Below are 15,534 nucleotides of genomic sequence, written 5' to 3'. Positions count from 1 at the left end.
CTACCATGTCTTCAAATTCATCCACATTATACTTAGTAAAGCCCAGCTTCTTGGAAATGTGGATCTTCTGGCGGCCAGGGAACTTGGCCCTGCGTAGGGTCTTGATCACATGCTCCTTGTTCTGTGGCTTGGTACAGAGGGACATGACTTGGCCGATGTGCCCTGGGGCTTTCCAAGGGCACCTCGCATCCCTGTCTGGAGCCTAGGTTGGAGATAGCATGAGGTTAGACGTGACTGTCCACTGAGAGGGGTTGTCTCCAAGGTCCCGTAGGGCAACCCATACAGCCACCAGGCTGCATACACTACCAAGGAGGCTACTGCAAGGAGCCCTTGCACACTGGGTCCCTGCAGGGAAAGAAAAAGACAGTTATTTTTAAAAACTGATGCCCCGTCTTCAGCTTACTTGGTTCTAGAGGCACCTTTGTGAAGGGGACAGGCCGTCATTCTCAGCTTAGAGGCGAGCTAACTGAAGCCTAGATCAGTGGACTGGCCAGAGAATAGAGACTCGTCCCCACTGTGGAGACACCAGGCACGCTGTTTCCAAGGCAGGCTGGCGCGGGCCGGTTTGCTTTAGCCGGAGTGCTGACCTGACCCTGGGTGTATTTCTGACACACTGACACATTCAGACAGGGCTCTGTGCCACCCGCAGCAGTTCTTTGCTTGAAAAAATTGCCCTCAGTCTGAGTCACCTAACGGAAATGACATGGTTTTCAGATTTGAAGAGCTGAGGGATCCAAGCAGAGGGAACTCTTTTAGAACTTCTTCACCTGCTGGTCTAAAAAATCAGCTGGTCAACAGCCCCAGATGGTAAATGACTTGTTTTTCTTGACCGGTGAAAGATCTGCTCGTTCTCAGGAGAGAAGTTTATACGAAAGTGCATGGATCATTTACTATGGGGAAAACCGCTCTCTCTCCTCCCCGGACGTTCCTGGAAGCAACCCTCCCCTCTGGTCTTGGGAAACACATTTTTCTGTAATTGTAGGTGATAGGACAATCATGGTCAATTCTCTCCTTGAAGTAGGAACTAAGGCAAAAAGCACAAATTCAGTTGTGGTGTGGCAAGTGGTCTTTAAAGATGTGGCCAACTGGCATTATGATGGATTTAAAGAAATACTTTATACAGGTTAGGTTGAATTAAAGTTCGAGATTATGCTCCATATAAGCATGGCTTTGTTGTCAGGGGAAAGAACCTTCAGCAGTTGACCACATTACAGTGCTTTGCTGTGGTATGGACTATAGATTGACGCTCCCCTCCCTGTCTACACTGATATGACTACCTTAAGGCATCTTTCTCATTTTTTTTTTTTAAAGGCTTCATGCAATTGCAAATGACAGAAATCTATTTTCTTTTTTTAAAGATTTTATTTATTTATTTGACAGAGACACAGCGAGAGAGGGAACACAAACAGGGGGAGTAGGAGAGGGAGAAGCAGACTCCCCACTGAGTGGGGAGCCGGATGTGGGGCTCCATCCCAGGACCCTGGGACCATGACCTGAGCCAAAGGCAGACGCTTAACGACTGAGCCAGCCAGGCGCCCCGACAGAAATCTATTTTCAACTAGCTTGAACAAAATATAAAACAGTGGTGACAGCTGGGTGTGTGTGTGCACCGTTTTGGCTCTGGGGAAGGTGGAGTATAGGGTTAGACTGTGCAGCATTGCTGGGTCCAGAAGCTCAAAGTGTTGCTGGGACTTCCTACTCTCAGGCTCTTCTCGCACGGTGCCAAGATGGCTGCCACCTGCTCCACGCTTTCCTTCCATTCTCGCAGCCATCTCAAGAGAAAACAGTTCCTCTAACAGTTTGAGAAAAGTCCCAGGATGAAGTCTCATTGGTTCTGAGGGGTCACATGCCCTCCCTCCACAGTGACCGAGGCTAGGAGTATCCGAATCTGATTGGCCAGGCCTGGGTCACATGACCACTTCTGGGCCCTGGGTGAGGCCCAAGAAAATCAGGGCTGTTAACATTGGGCAGGCAGGAGAGATTTTGGTTTGTGGACTCACACGCTCCAGTATTTGTGGAGAGTGGTTACTCAAATGGCTATGATTCTCTGTGGAATGGTAAAACTGGGTCTGCTTTATCTTCTCAAGGAGAAGGCTGGCTTTGTGTTCAGCTTTTAATGCGTCTTGGATGAATAGGCTTGTTGGGGGTTGGACGTGAGCCAGTCGTGCGTCACCGTCCCCGCCAACACAGCCTCATTGATAGAGGGAAACGCTGGTGTCAAATCCAGTCTCTTGGGTGCGATACCCTTTGGTGGCCAGACACTTACCCAGGCTGGTGGTCCCTGAATCTGCCCGCCAGAATCACCGCAGGAGCCCTGTTCACTCTTGGGTAAAACCCAGATCTGATCCGGTCATGCCTCTGCTTAAAAATTCACCATGGTATTTTACCAATTTTTAAAAAGGGAAAAACAAAATAAAACAACCACCAAAAAAACCCCTGCGTTAGTGACCCGTCCTCCTACCCCACTCCCGTTTTTTTCCTCCTTTAGAGGCAGTCTAATCAGTTTAATGTATTTTAGCTGGTTAGGTAGTAACTTCTATGACTCTAAATAGTGGGCTTTGTGTGGCTGCTTGTTGATTTGTCAGTTTGTTACCATCTGCCAGCATCCCACTTGGAAGATGAGATTTTAATCTCTTTCCTCCCCCTGATCCCCAGGCACCCCCGTTTCCAAACACTTCCCTTCCTCCCAACAGAACTATGGTGCAGTCGGTGTTCAGTGGTCACGTGATCGCCGTTATGGACGTGCTTCACAGTGGAGCCTTCCAGTAAACTACCATTACTTTCCTTTTTGTGGTAGAACGCGTTCTTCGGTCATTTCTGACGGGGGCATGGGAGGTCAATTGAGACTAATGTATAAATAAATCAATCCACCACGTCTCCCCACTGTGCATGGGATAAAGTTCCAATGCCGTAACTCCGCACACGTGCCCCTTCTTGTTCCAACCCCCACCTGCCCCCTGGCCTGCTGGTCTTTGCTCATATGCTCCTCCCTCTGCGGCTCATGCCGCTGCAGCTCTGTCTGGGGAAATGCCCAAATCCCCTTTCTTAGCGGCCTGGCTTGGATGACACTTTGGGTGGCCTTCCCAGTTGTATGTCTGTTGCACCGTGTGTATACTGAAGTCTTAGTATTTCCCACGTGACATTATACTTATTTATTTACTGCTTGAGTTTAAATCTTGGCTCTGCCATTTCCCAGCTCTGTGGCCTCAGGCAGGCTACCTCTGTGCCTCAGTTTTCCTCTTTGTAAAATGCAAATAACAGCAATAGCACCTGCCTGCTAAGGTTGTTAGGGATTGCACAAATTGATGGAATTAAAGCATTTCTAATAGTGTCTGCCACGTAATAAATTGCCATCTGCGCTCTACGTCCCTCTCCCTCACAAAGGCAGACTTGGGTGGGTTCTAGTCACCAGAGCCCAGAATAGCTCTTTGGCAAATTAAGTGTCCAGGGGCTGGGCTGGGCACCTAAATAAGAGATGCGGGCCGGGTGTGATTCAGGCATGGGGGGTGTTGGGGCCTGGAAGGGGCAATCTCTTTCTGAGGGGGCATCTCATATTCTACTTCTAGGCGGGTGCCAGGTAGGAATGGGGGCCCAGTGTTGCCAGATTATCAGATTCTTTTCCCTTATGAGAAGTTTTGAGAGTCCACTTTTTTTTTTTTTAATGGGTTTTCCTGGCATTTAGTACACAGTACAGACCAAAGGCACTAAGCCTACTGGCCCATAGGCTGCTGGTTTGGGGCCCAATTCTCATTTTGCAAATGAGGCCCAGAGTGACGACGTGATCTGCCTTGGCCCACACGCCGACTGATTGGGCCCTCCGTTTTCTCACTGGTCTGGACAGGCTTAGCACTGGTGCTGCCGCCCATGGTGGGGACTTTGAGAATTCAGTCGTGCATGTGGCGCATTTGCAAAGCATCTGCCCACACGGTATAACAGGTTGCTCCTTCTATCATGTCAGCTGCGCCTGCCTCAGAGAGACCTCCTTGGTGGTTTTTTAAATAGGACGTGGGTCTCTTTTTATGCCAGGTGGTGGGGGGGTGGGGATTGTGTGCATTTACCGAGCGTCTGCTGGGTGTCCAGGAACTATTAGTTGTTTTACATTTGCATTCTCCTTTATTCCTTCTAACCCCCCTCCCTTGGATGGGATTGGGTCTATTTATATATATATAGCTTTCATGTGAAATATTTATATATATATATTTATTTACATTTTATATATATTTATATATAAACACATATATATATTTGTATTTATGTGTTATATATATTTTTATATATAAACATACATATATTTTTATGTATGTTTATATATAAACATATTTTATATTTATATTTATATACATATATTTTTTCTATATATTTTATATAAATATATAATATATATATTTATATATATATAATATATATTTTTTTATATATTATATATATATATAAAATATATAGAAAAAATATATGTATATAAAATTCCAGGCTTCAGACAACATGCCACCTCCTACATATTGGAAGTTAAGTCTGGGAGAAGCTCAGTGGGGCTTTGCTAGTCCCTGGGCTGCCTTACGCACTGGCGCCTGGAAGACAAACCTAGTGGTGTTCTTCATCCTTAAAAGCTGTAGCAGGTGACTGTGGGCCTGGCTAGATAGACGAGAAGGCAGAGAAGATGATGATGACGATGACGATACAGGACTGGGGGAGAGGACCAAGGCCAGTGTCAGAAGCAGTCTGGGGTTCAGGAGCTGAGAAACTGCCACACAAAGCAAAGCCGTATCCTCATATGCTGGGGTGCTGGCTTCGTTTCCAAAGCCATCTAGCAAGCCCTGGTGCCACACGATAGACGGGCATGAAATAGAAGTCAGCAGAACCTCCTTCACCCCCATGAGCCATCCCATTGGCCCAAGAGGCCCCTACGATTCGACGTTTAGAGATTTCAGAGAGTTCCCTGCGAGGCAGGCCCTCTGCAGCCAGTGGAGCGCACACGGGTTCTGACAGCAGGATGGCTGCTTGGTCTTGGGGCAGCCCCACAGCTGGTGTTCATGTGTTGTTCCTCTTCGGAGTATCCACTTCCCCTCTCAAATGTGAGCCTCTCCCTCCACCACCCCCCCCCCCACGTGTGGCTGTGTCACGCAGATGCTAAAGGGAAAAGGAGTAAAGGGGTGTAGGGTCTGTGTAGTACTAACCCAGCTCTCCAACAGGTCTTCCTAGACATTGGACTAAAGTCCTTCTTTTTATTTGTTTGTTTGTTTGTTTGACAGAGAGAGACAGCGAGAGAGGGAACACAAGCAGGGGGAGTGGGAGAGGGAGAAGCAGGCTTCCCGCCGGGCAGGGAGCCTGATGTGAGGCTCCATCCCAGGACCCTGGGATCATGACCTGAGCCGAAGGCAGCTGCCTAATGACTGAGCCACCCAGGAGCCCCCCCCTTTTTATTTTTTATATTATTTGTAAAGTCCTTTTTAATTGTATTTCCTCCTTGTGAAGTCCGTGGATCTGGGTTTGTTGACTTTCACAGTGTGGTTAAGCCTGGAACGGCCCACCTGCCGGTTCCTCCTTTCCAAACTCTTATCGGAGGCCCAGGTTGCTCTAGCTGTCTCCAGCGTGGGTGGCCACCCTTATCTCTTGCCATTCTCCACATTCCAGACTTCTAGCTTCCTCCAGGTTTTTTTTTTTTTAAAACCCCGTGCCTCTCCCTCTCCCCTCTCTGCTGGACATGGCTCCTCCGCTCCGGGCTGGGTATTTCCTCTCCCTCCCCGAGGTGAGCATTCGCACTTCTGGCTTCTGTGTAGATGGTACCCACGAGTCTCCCTCTTGCCACCCCCTCCCGCCTTACCTGGCCTGGCGAGGTCCTCTGCTGCTGGGTTCGACCACACTGGTACCATTCTCAGCCCGGCACAGACTTTTCTGGAATGGGCTATAGTGCGTGCCTCTCCCGCCAGATTGGAAGTGCCCTGGAGACAGGCACCAAGCCCGAGGCCCAGCAGGGTCTGGCACGTGGGAAGTTTCCACACAGTGTTTAATGTAGACTACATCATATGGTTGAGGACTCCATGGGAGTGTAAGGAATGGGGCCACCATTATGGACTGGTGGCCAGGGGTGGCTGGACTAGACGTCTTCCTCTGAGGACCAGACAGAACTTTTTTTTCTTTTTTTAAGATTTTATTTATTTATTTGACAGAGACACAGAGAGGGAACACAAGCAGGGGGAGTGGGAGAGGGAGAAGCAGGCTTCCCATGGAGCAGGGAGCCCAATGCAGGGCTTGATTCCAGCACCCTGGGATCATGACCCGAGCCGAAGGCAGACGCTTAACGACTGAGCCACCCAGGCGCCCCCCCAAACAGAACTTTTAAATCAAATCTAAGGGGCACCTGGGTGGCTTAGTCGATTAAGCATCTGCCTTCGGCTGAGGTCATGATCCCAGGGTCTTGGGATCAAGCCCCACGTTGGGTTCCCTGCTCAGTGGGGAGCCTGCTTCTCCCTCTCCCTCTGCCTCTCCCCTGCTTGTGCTCTCTCTCTCTTTCAAATAAATAAAAAATATTTAAATCAAACCTGAGTTGTCTACCTTCATATGGTAGTCACTATCTACACTTATTTTTAAAATATAAATATATTTAATTAAAATTAAATAAATTAGAAACCCATTTCCTCGGTCTCAGCCAATTGTAAGTGCTCAGTAGCCAAATGTGGCCAGTGGCTACCATACTGGGCAGTGCAAGCGGTAGAACGTTTCCAGTATCACAGAACGTTTCGGACAGTGCTGCTCTAGACACTGTGTTGTAAAAGTATTTATTTCGGGGCCTGTAGGTTTGTGGGCAGGCTCTCCTTGGTGCTTTTGAGTTAGGGAAAGTGGATTTTCCTGGATGCCTTCTCAAGCCTGAACTGTTTCCTTGTTTTCTCCTTGGTGCAGGATGCTCGTCAGAAGTTCCGCTCTGTTCTGGTGGAAGCAACGGTGAGACTGGACGAACTGGTGAAGAAAATTGGCAAAGCCGTGGAGGACTCGAAGCCCTACTGGGAGGCGCGCAGGGTGGCGAGGCAGGTAAGGTAACCCGCAGACCGTCTGCCCTGCCTCTGCCTGCTGCCCCAAACCGGGTCTGGGGTGCACCTTCTCACGGCTGTGCCTCCTGCCGAAGGGTAGAAGCGCAAGTCCCCGGAGATGCAGAATGACCGTGACTTTGTAAACAGCTGCATTTGAAGACAGCCTCTTATTTTCCCCTCCCCCCACAAGCTGCTCCATTCTAGCTCTTGATGCTCTTAATAGAGTGTGGGTGCTGGCATTTGGATGACCCCGTGAGTGGGTGCCATTTGGATGCCGAGTTGGTGCCCAGATCCACTCCCCGGCAGCTGGGCCATCTTGTGCGGCGTGGGACCTAGTTCTGGCTTCACAGTGTGTCTTCTTTTGTCACCACTGATGTGATGCAGTGTTGTGCTTGCGTCCCCTCCAGGCCCCATGAACAGGGGGCGGGGGGGGGGCGTGGAGGAAGAGAGCCCCCAACACTCAGCAGGCCCCGGGGCTGGGGGCTTTCACAAACCTCTGTCCACTCTGGCTTCCCCGTCCCGTGTCTCTTCAGTGTGACTTGCCACCCAAAGTAGGCCTAGGCGGGGTGGGGGGGGGTGGTTTCAGAGTTTGGGTGGTTCCGTCCCTGGTATGTGTTTATGTGATGGAAGCTGTGGTCTCTGCTGGTAAGAAAGTGTGAGCAACAGGTCTTTGCACACCTACCATGTGCACAGGCAGGTGGAGGTGTGGAAGGGGAGATCATGGGAGGGTGAACCCTTGAGAGATGAAGCCCCAGAAATGGAAGAACATGTTCAGATCAGACCCATTGAGGGTCAGAGGCCAGGAGTTGGGCATTCTTCCCCTTTGTGCTGCCTCCATGCACCTCTCCAGTTTCTCATCAGGGGATCCCCTTGATGGCTTTGGTGGTTCTACCGAGATCCTAGGTATGTTTTTGGCGTTCGCACTCTGAACCCTGAGCTGAGCTTTCTGTTTGGAGCCTGCCAGATCTGTTGCCTTGTTCCTAGACGGAATAGCTGCCTGAACCCTGTCTCCTTCCCTGGCCAGCTGCACGGCGTTGTACATCAGAGTGCCAATTACTCATTGGTCTCCAACAAGCTCTGAGCAGCCACCCCCGCTTTTTACCTTTCTCTGGGCCCCACCCAGGCCTCTGGCTTTCCAGGGAATGAAGCCCTTCTCAAAAGGTGCTGGCCAGTCCCCAGGAGCTCCAGAGCCCTGAGGTGCTATCTCTCGAAAGTACCTGTGTCCCACAGTCTTTCAGGTGCACCCCAAGTTGGGGATGTCTCATTCCCCCGCCACACCCCACTGCCATGTAGCCCAGAGTAGAAGTATTCTTGATGTACGATTGCAGCATGAAGGGTTTGAGAAGAAATTTCTGATAACTTAATGTAAGCACTGATGAATACTGAGGAGGTTATGAAATCTCTTTTTCTGAAAGTCTTCAAAGCTTGAATTTGTTGCCTTCTGCCTCTCTTGAGCCCACAAATATCCTTAAAACCACCCACGTGCCCGTGCCTCAGGATGATTAAGAGTGGTCTGTTAAACCAAGCCCTTGGAGTTGTGGCAGACGTTTGCCCACCTGGTCCCTGGAGCTTGGGTTTCGGCACAGAGCTGGCTAAAGGAGCGTTTGTGGTTCAGGGGATGCTGGAGGTTGGTCCATTAGGTCACTGGCCCCAGCTGGTGGGAGGTGTCCACTGTTGGCTGTAGTCCTGTCACATGTGCTTCTACCTCAGAGTCTTTGAACTTCCTGGTCCCTCTGCTTGTCATTGATTTAACCCCAGAACTTGCGTGGTCCACTTCCTTCAGGTTTCTGTTCCAATGCCACTTTATCAACAAGGCCTTCCTGGGCTACCATTGACGTAACTGCCACTCGCCATCTCTAGCACCCCCATCCCTCGTTCCTTGATTTGCCATTTCTCCGTAGCACTCTGTCCAGCTGACTTGTTACTGTTTACTTGTTTATAGTAGTGCAGCTCTGTGATGAACGCCTGAACAGATGCGTGAACGACGAGTTGGCAGGCCACCAGCAGAGCCCATGCTCCTCCTGGCCCGCCCTTGGCATTCTGAGCGTTTCTTCCATTGCCCTTGACTCCCAACTTACCTGCCACATGGCCACGTGAGCAGAGGGGTAGGAACACGGCTGGTAAATCCAGCTTTGTCTGGGTTGGGTCCATTTAAATCTCATGCTGGGTAGGTCCCCAGTTTGTGACACATCTGGGGTAGGTTTCACACCACTCTCTTCTGTACCCAAATCCTCTCTGATGGGGAAAGAGGTAGGAGGGAGCTGGGCTGGCAGGGTCCTGCTGCTGGGCACCTGCGACCTATGGCATTGCTCCTTCCTCTCATCCCTTCTCTTGGCTGGTGAGGACAATGATCGTGACAGTTGTGGCGTTCTGTGGGTGAGCCACTGAGTCATCAGGTCTCTTGAGATTATACCCAGACCCTGGGGGTGACTGACTCACTGCCAGCCAGCAGAGGCCAAGATGATTGTTAAAGGAACCCCTGCCTTCTTGCAGGTGGGGCAGGAAGAAGAAGGGCGGGGAAGGCCCAGAGTGACCCCTACCCCTCAACCCCAAGGGACTTTGTTGGTTTGTAGCCGAGGAACTGGAAGGACGCTCAAAGGCTGAGGCTGGTTGCGGATGTCACATTTCATCTGCGCACATGGTGGGCTGTCTGGGCTCGGGCCAGGTGGTGAGTCTGTTTGTGCACCCGCATCCTCTGACCTTCCTGATGGTGAAGGGGGTGCGGTGCCCCTCCAGCGGCTGCCAAGTGGGGCTTCCTGTTTTCTTCCTCTCTCTTATCCCCACCCCCTTCCTTTCTATATTTATGGACCCTCTGGCTGTGTACAGCGGGGATGGTCTCAGGGATGCCTTCAAAACATCTGCTTCTAGTGTGTATCAGGAGGCGCTCTGTTCCCAGGGCCTCTGCATCTTTGTCTATGTGACGGGTGGTTACCGGAGCAGCCTTGGCTCTCTCGTGAGGTTGTCTTTAGGATTTAAGTGAGATAACGTGTGTGTTTGACCGCAGAAACCCTGCATGAGCTTAGGTTTCAGCTCCATTAAAGAAACTTTTTGTTGTAGAAAATTTTGAAAATAAATGAAATGAAGAAAATAAGTCTCCATGTCTTCTGTTAATATTTGATGTATATCTCCTATTTTTATTTATTTTTTTGTGGAAGAGATTATCCTGTGGTGGTGGTTTTCTACTGTCTGAATGCCCATGTCCATCCATCCAGAGTCCCAGTGGAAAGGAGACTTAAAGAGCTTTGTTTTCCAGAAAGAGTTTACAAAGGCTTGTAATTGTTGGGCCAGTAGAAATTCTATTTGCTTATCAAAAATTTGCATTAACTTTATTGTTCCCGATGTCCTGTCAGATCAGGAATGGGTCAGATCCAGTCCTGTGAGGGGGGAAACCCAGCCCAAATTCTGCCGAGAGGAGGTAGAACACAGTCCCCCGACGCCCAGCTGGGGTGGGGGCAGGAAACTGGCTTTGATGGATTTGAGGGCTTTTGTCCTTGAGCTGCAGCTTGTCTGTAAGGCTGCTTTGACGTATCTGTCAGCCCATGTGGCCTTCAGTGTGTAGCAGGGGATGTTCTGACGAGGGGGCGGAGCCATGTGACTCAGTAAAGCCTGAACAGCTGAGAGTGTTTCTGGCTTGCTTCGCTCCCTGGGCTCTAACTTGTCTAGCAGTGACCCTGGGCCTGTCATTTTTAGTGCGGCCACTCCCCATGCTGCTGCTGCTTTTTTTTTTTTTTTTTTTTTTAAGATTTTATTTATTTATTTGACAGAGAGACACAGCGAGAGAGGGAACACAAGCAGGGGGAGTGGGAGAGGGAGAAGCAGGCTTCCCGCCGAGCAGGGAGCCCGATGCGGGGCTCGATCCCCAGACCCTGGGACCATGACCTGAGCCGAAGGCAGACGCTTAACGACTGAGCCACCCAGGCGCCCCTTTCTTCTTATTTTTAAAGAGGTGTGGAAACTATATAGAACATACATTTTGCCATTTGGAAGTGTGTAATCCAGCAGCATTAAGTACATTCATATTGTGGGGCCACGCCTACCACCATCCATCTCCAGAACTTTTTCATCTTCCCAAACTGCAGCTCCGTGCTTATTAGACGCCAATGCCCCAGTCCTTCCAACCCCCTGCCCTTGGCAACCATTGTTTTACTTTCTGTCCCTATGAATAAGTACCCGATAGAAATGGAATCATGCAGGATTTGTCCTTCTGTGACTGGCTTCTCTCTCTTTGCCTAACATCTTCAGGGTTCGTCCATGTTGTAGCGTGTGTTAAAATTCCATTCCTTGGGGTGCCTGGGTGGCTTAGTTGGTTAAGCGACTGCCTTCGGCTCAGGTCATGATCCTGGAGTCCCTGGATTGAGTCCCGCATCGGGCTCCCTGCTCAGCGGGGAGTCTGCTTCTCCCTCTGACCCTCCTCCCTCTCGTGCTGTCTCTCATTCTCTCTCTCTCAAATAAATAAAATCTTAAAAAAAAAAAAATTCCATTCCTTTTTAAGACTGAGTAATATTCTGTTGTATGGATACACCACATTTGTTCCTTCATCCATTGATGAATACATATGGGCAACGCTCATTGTTTTTACATAGTTGCAGTGTGTCAGAAGACTTTGCAAACCTGAAGAGCAACAGAAATGCAAAACAGTGAGGGTTGTTCGGAGGTTGCCTGTTTTGTGTAAGCCTGTGCCCCACACGTAAGCTCCTTTAGGAAGTTAGGCAAGTGGGAAGACATTTAAAGCTTGTGGAGTGACTTAGCTGTAGGACAACTGGCAAAGCCAGGCCTCTGAGCCAGACCTATTGGCTTTGAATCCCAACTTACCGTGGGACTTTGGTGGGTTACTGAATCTCTGTGCCTCAGTTTCTTCATCTGTAGAATGGAGTCGTGTATGTTAGCTTTTGCTGGGACACAAATCACCTCAAACTTAGTGGCCTAAAACACTTATTTAGCTCATGATTTTGCTGGGCAGTTTTTCTGATCTCAGGCTTGGCTGATGTCCTGCATATGTGATCAGTTGGTGGGTTGCCTGGGGGCTGGCTGATCTCCGATGGCTTTATCTGTCAGGCACTTGGTGGGTGGTCAGCTAAGGCTTCCCCGGGTGACTGGACCACAAGCGTCTCATCCAACAGGCCAGTGAGGGCTTCTTCATGTGGTATGGGGATTCCAGGAATAAAAAGGACAAGCCCTTTTCAAGCCTCTGCCTACATCCCACTGGTTAATGTCCTGTTGGGTAGAGAAAGTCAGTTCAAACTTGAGGTGGGGAAAAAAAACTCCACCGCAAAGCACCCGCAAAGTCTTGTAGCCATGTATGCAACTTAACAGGGATTGAACTAGTACATGTAAAGCATTTGGATCAAAGAAAAAGAATCTAAGTTGTTATTCCAGATGTATTTTGCTATCAAATATTGTGTCTCTGTGGTGAGTCTGCTGCCTTAACAAAAGACCACCACGCTAGAAACGGCTGGATGGCAGAGAGAGTCCTGTGCTGGCTGAGAGGAGATACGTAAAATGTCAAGAATTTGAGGACTGGAGGGTGACCCCAGGTAACTACTGAGTCGCCTGTGGGGGTAAAGTGTGCCAGAGGATCAAAAGTGATGAGGGGGGAGTATCTGACTGACTTTTTCACTGATGGCAAGTGCTGTAAGCCCTAGCAGACAATGTGGTGAGGGTCTTGAATGATGGAGAGTTATGTTTCCCATGAAATGAAACAGCTCAAATGCATCAGATAATCCCTTTCATTCTTATGTTAACCATAGAGGAACAGAGCATTGTAGTCTTTCTTTGTTGGGAAATTCTAGACATTGGTTTTGTTTGCAGAAGGCCCTCCATAAGTGGAGAAGAAGAGGGCTGGGTTCCACAAAGTGGGGACATAAACTCAAGAATATGTCAGGGATGGGTTATTACTCTTTACTTGTTCGGGTATTTTTTTTCCTCTGAATATATCATTTTCTTTTACTCAACAGATATTTACTGGGTTCCTGTCGATGGTCAGGCCCTTGTTTTAGGGACAGAACAGAACAAAGAGCCTAACTGTGGAGCTGGTATTCATTCCACTCTTAGTCTCATAAAAGTATGTAGGGTGGGGTGTTGTGGGCAAAAGTAGAATCTTTTGGTCTGACTTAAAGTGTGAGTTCCCCCCCCATTTGAGAACTAGAGCGAGACTATGGATTACAGTGGGCTAGTGGATTGGCGAGTAAAAGTGTTTCTCGAAGTATTTTCTCAGCATCTCCCCTTTGTGTGCTGGCCACTGTGGAGCATAAAATGTGGTCCGTATCCTCCAGGAGCCCCGTCAATACATATAAGCAAGGTGATTTTAAGGCATAGGTTATTACAGTCCATTGTCATTATTCACGATAGTTAGGTTTTCCAAAGTCACTACCAATGCTGAATTAGAGAGGCATCCTATTGAGGCATTGCTCCTAGGGGAAATAGAGGGTCAGGGTCCTGAGAGCCTCTGGTCACATTTTCATCAACTGATCCATACATAACCTTCTTTCATGTATGTCTTTAAAGACACTTTATTTAGGGGCACCTGGGTGGCTCAGTCGGTTAAGCAACAGTCTTTTTTTAAGATTTTTTATTTTTTATTAGAGAGCGAGTACAAGCAGGGGGAGCAGCAGGCAGAGGGAGAGGGAGAAGCAGGTTCCCCACTGAGCCGGGAGCCCGATGCGGGACTCAATCCCAGGACCCTGGGATCATGACCTGAGCCGAAGGCAGACGCTTAACCATCTGAGCCACCCAGGCGCCCCAAGCAACATACTCTTGATTTCAGCTCAGGTCGTGATCCCAGGGTCGTGAGATCAAGCCCCGTGTCAGGCTCCATTCCCAGCGTGGAGCCTGCTTCAGACTCTCTCTCTCTCTCCCCCCACTGTGTACATGTTGTCTCTCTCAAATAAATCTTAAAAAAAAATACAAAGACACCTTATTTAATATATATTTCTTACAAGTAACTAATTATATTCAGTACTTCCTTATAATAAAACACTAGCCAAGGAGGTTCGAACATTTTCCTGACCCTAGGTGACATGATCGTAAATTTACTTGGCTTTCAGCATCACGCAGTGTTGCCCACTATGTTTTTTTAATTGGTCATGATCTCCCATGCTTTGATACCAAATGGGGTCCACAGATTAGCCACTTTTCTGTAGCTTCCTCATGCACTATGGACTTGACTTTAGCACTTAACTGGAGCAACTTCTTGTGGGGATCTGCAAATTTCCTCTTCCTTTTTCTGGATGTACCGTATTGTTGATTCATTAACATTAAACTCATGGCCAACAGCACCGTGACTCATGCCTGAATGAAGCTTATGTAAAACACATATTTTTTCCATAAGGCATCTACATCGTAGCCTTCTTGCACTTAGGAACACTAGCCAGCACTTCAGCACTAGGCTTGGGGTCCAATTTAAACAGCTGAATCCGACAAAAAGCACAAAAATGTGAGAAATGTGGCACTGAGTAGACAGGGGTGGACAGTTGTTTACAGCGTGAGAGCCGCAACAAGAAGGCCGAGTGTTGCCTTCCTTGTTAGGCTGCAGCCGGGAAGGCGCGTGTGGAGTGACCGAACTGTTTTTGCTACCCTGTGTGCATCCAGACCCTGCAAGTGCTGTAAATATTGATTTTGGGGTTACAAATAAGTTTTAGCGAGTAGGCAAATTTGCAAATGTGGAAGCCGTGAATACTGGGGACCATTTGTACTCACCCAAGGGAGAGGCTCATTTGTTAGAGAACTGAACCCCATGGCCCAGGTGTAGATATCGTGTCGAAGAAGCCAGTGGGGTGAGGTCACTCTAGGGAGTGGGAGTGTGGGGGAAGCCTGGGCGGAAAGGCACACTGGAGCCCCAAAGTGCAAGAGAGAGTCTGGGTAGGAAAGACAAAAGAGCCGAGATCTGAGGGAGAGAAGCCCGTGTGGGCATAACCTGGGGTAAGTGTGTCAGCTCAAGGGCTATGGAAAGGGAGCCTGTGGGAGCTGAAGGCCCAGATGGGGAAGGATGGTGGCCAGCTGAGGGAGTACCTCCAGACTGGGTTGAGAAGCTGCAGAGAAGCCACCGTGGGCTCTTACGTGTGCGGAGTTACGTTGTTTGAGATGGTAAATCAGACATACTAAATGTTGTCTTACATTAATGGCGGCACCATCTTTTGAGACCTAACTATGTGTTAGGCACCATGTGTACTGTTGTGTGTGTGGGGGTTGGGGGGTTGTCATTTATCTTTCCTGTTGTCCCTATAGTACAGATGAGGAAACTGGTCTTGGAGCCCAAAGACCATTACTTGGGCCTTTGCATAAACCCTTCTGGTGTCGTGGCTTAATCTGAGAGAATGTGAAGGGAAGTTTTAACAGACTTAGTGGTTAACCAGCGGTCAAGAATGAGTCACAGGGAACTCCAGGGTTTTGACCTGAATGGCTTGAATGCCAGGAGGAAGTGGCCAGTGGGGACCCAGCTTTGGGAGAAGGCGGTGAGCTCACCCTCCTGAATGTTACAGCTGTGACGGGGCGCAGCAGTAGGAATGTCACA

General features: G+C 49.0%; 1 protein-coding gene and 1 non-coding gene across 2 annotated transcripts in view; one reads left to right on the top strand and one right to left on the bottom strand.

The window, feature by feature from the left end:
- Positions 1–15,534, top strand: part of SH3BP5 (SH3 domain binding protein 5) — a 71,847-nt gene that overhangs the window by 19,553 nt on the left and 36,760 nt on the right. The window contains exon 3 of the mRNA XM_036092534.2: positions 6,898–7,026. Within this exon, the coding sequence (XP_035948427.1) occupies positions 6,898–7,026 (129 nt within the window). The remainder of the gene's footprint in view (positions 1–6,897; positions 7,027–15,534) is intronic.
- LOC118535920 (small nucleolar RNA SNORA70) lies at positions 250–386 on the bottom strand. Its single transcript, XR_004917418.2, has one exon. It is a non-coding gene; the product is annotated as a small nucleolar RNA SNORA70 (small nucleolar RNA).

This window comes from Halichoerus grypus, chromosome 1, assembly GCF_964656455.1.
Source record: "Halichoerus grypus chromosome 1, mHalGry1.hap1.1, whole genome shotgun sequence".
Lineage (NCBI taxonomy): Eukaryota > Metazoa > Chordata > Mammalia > Carnivora > Phocidae > Halichoerus > Halichoerus grypus.
This window is presented reverse-complemented; position numbering and strand designations above follow the sequence as displayed.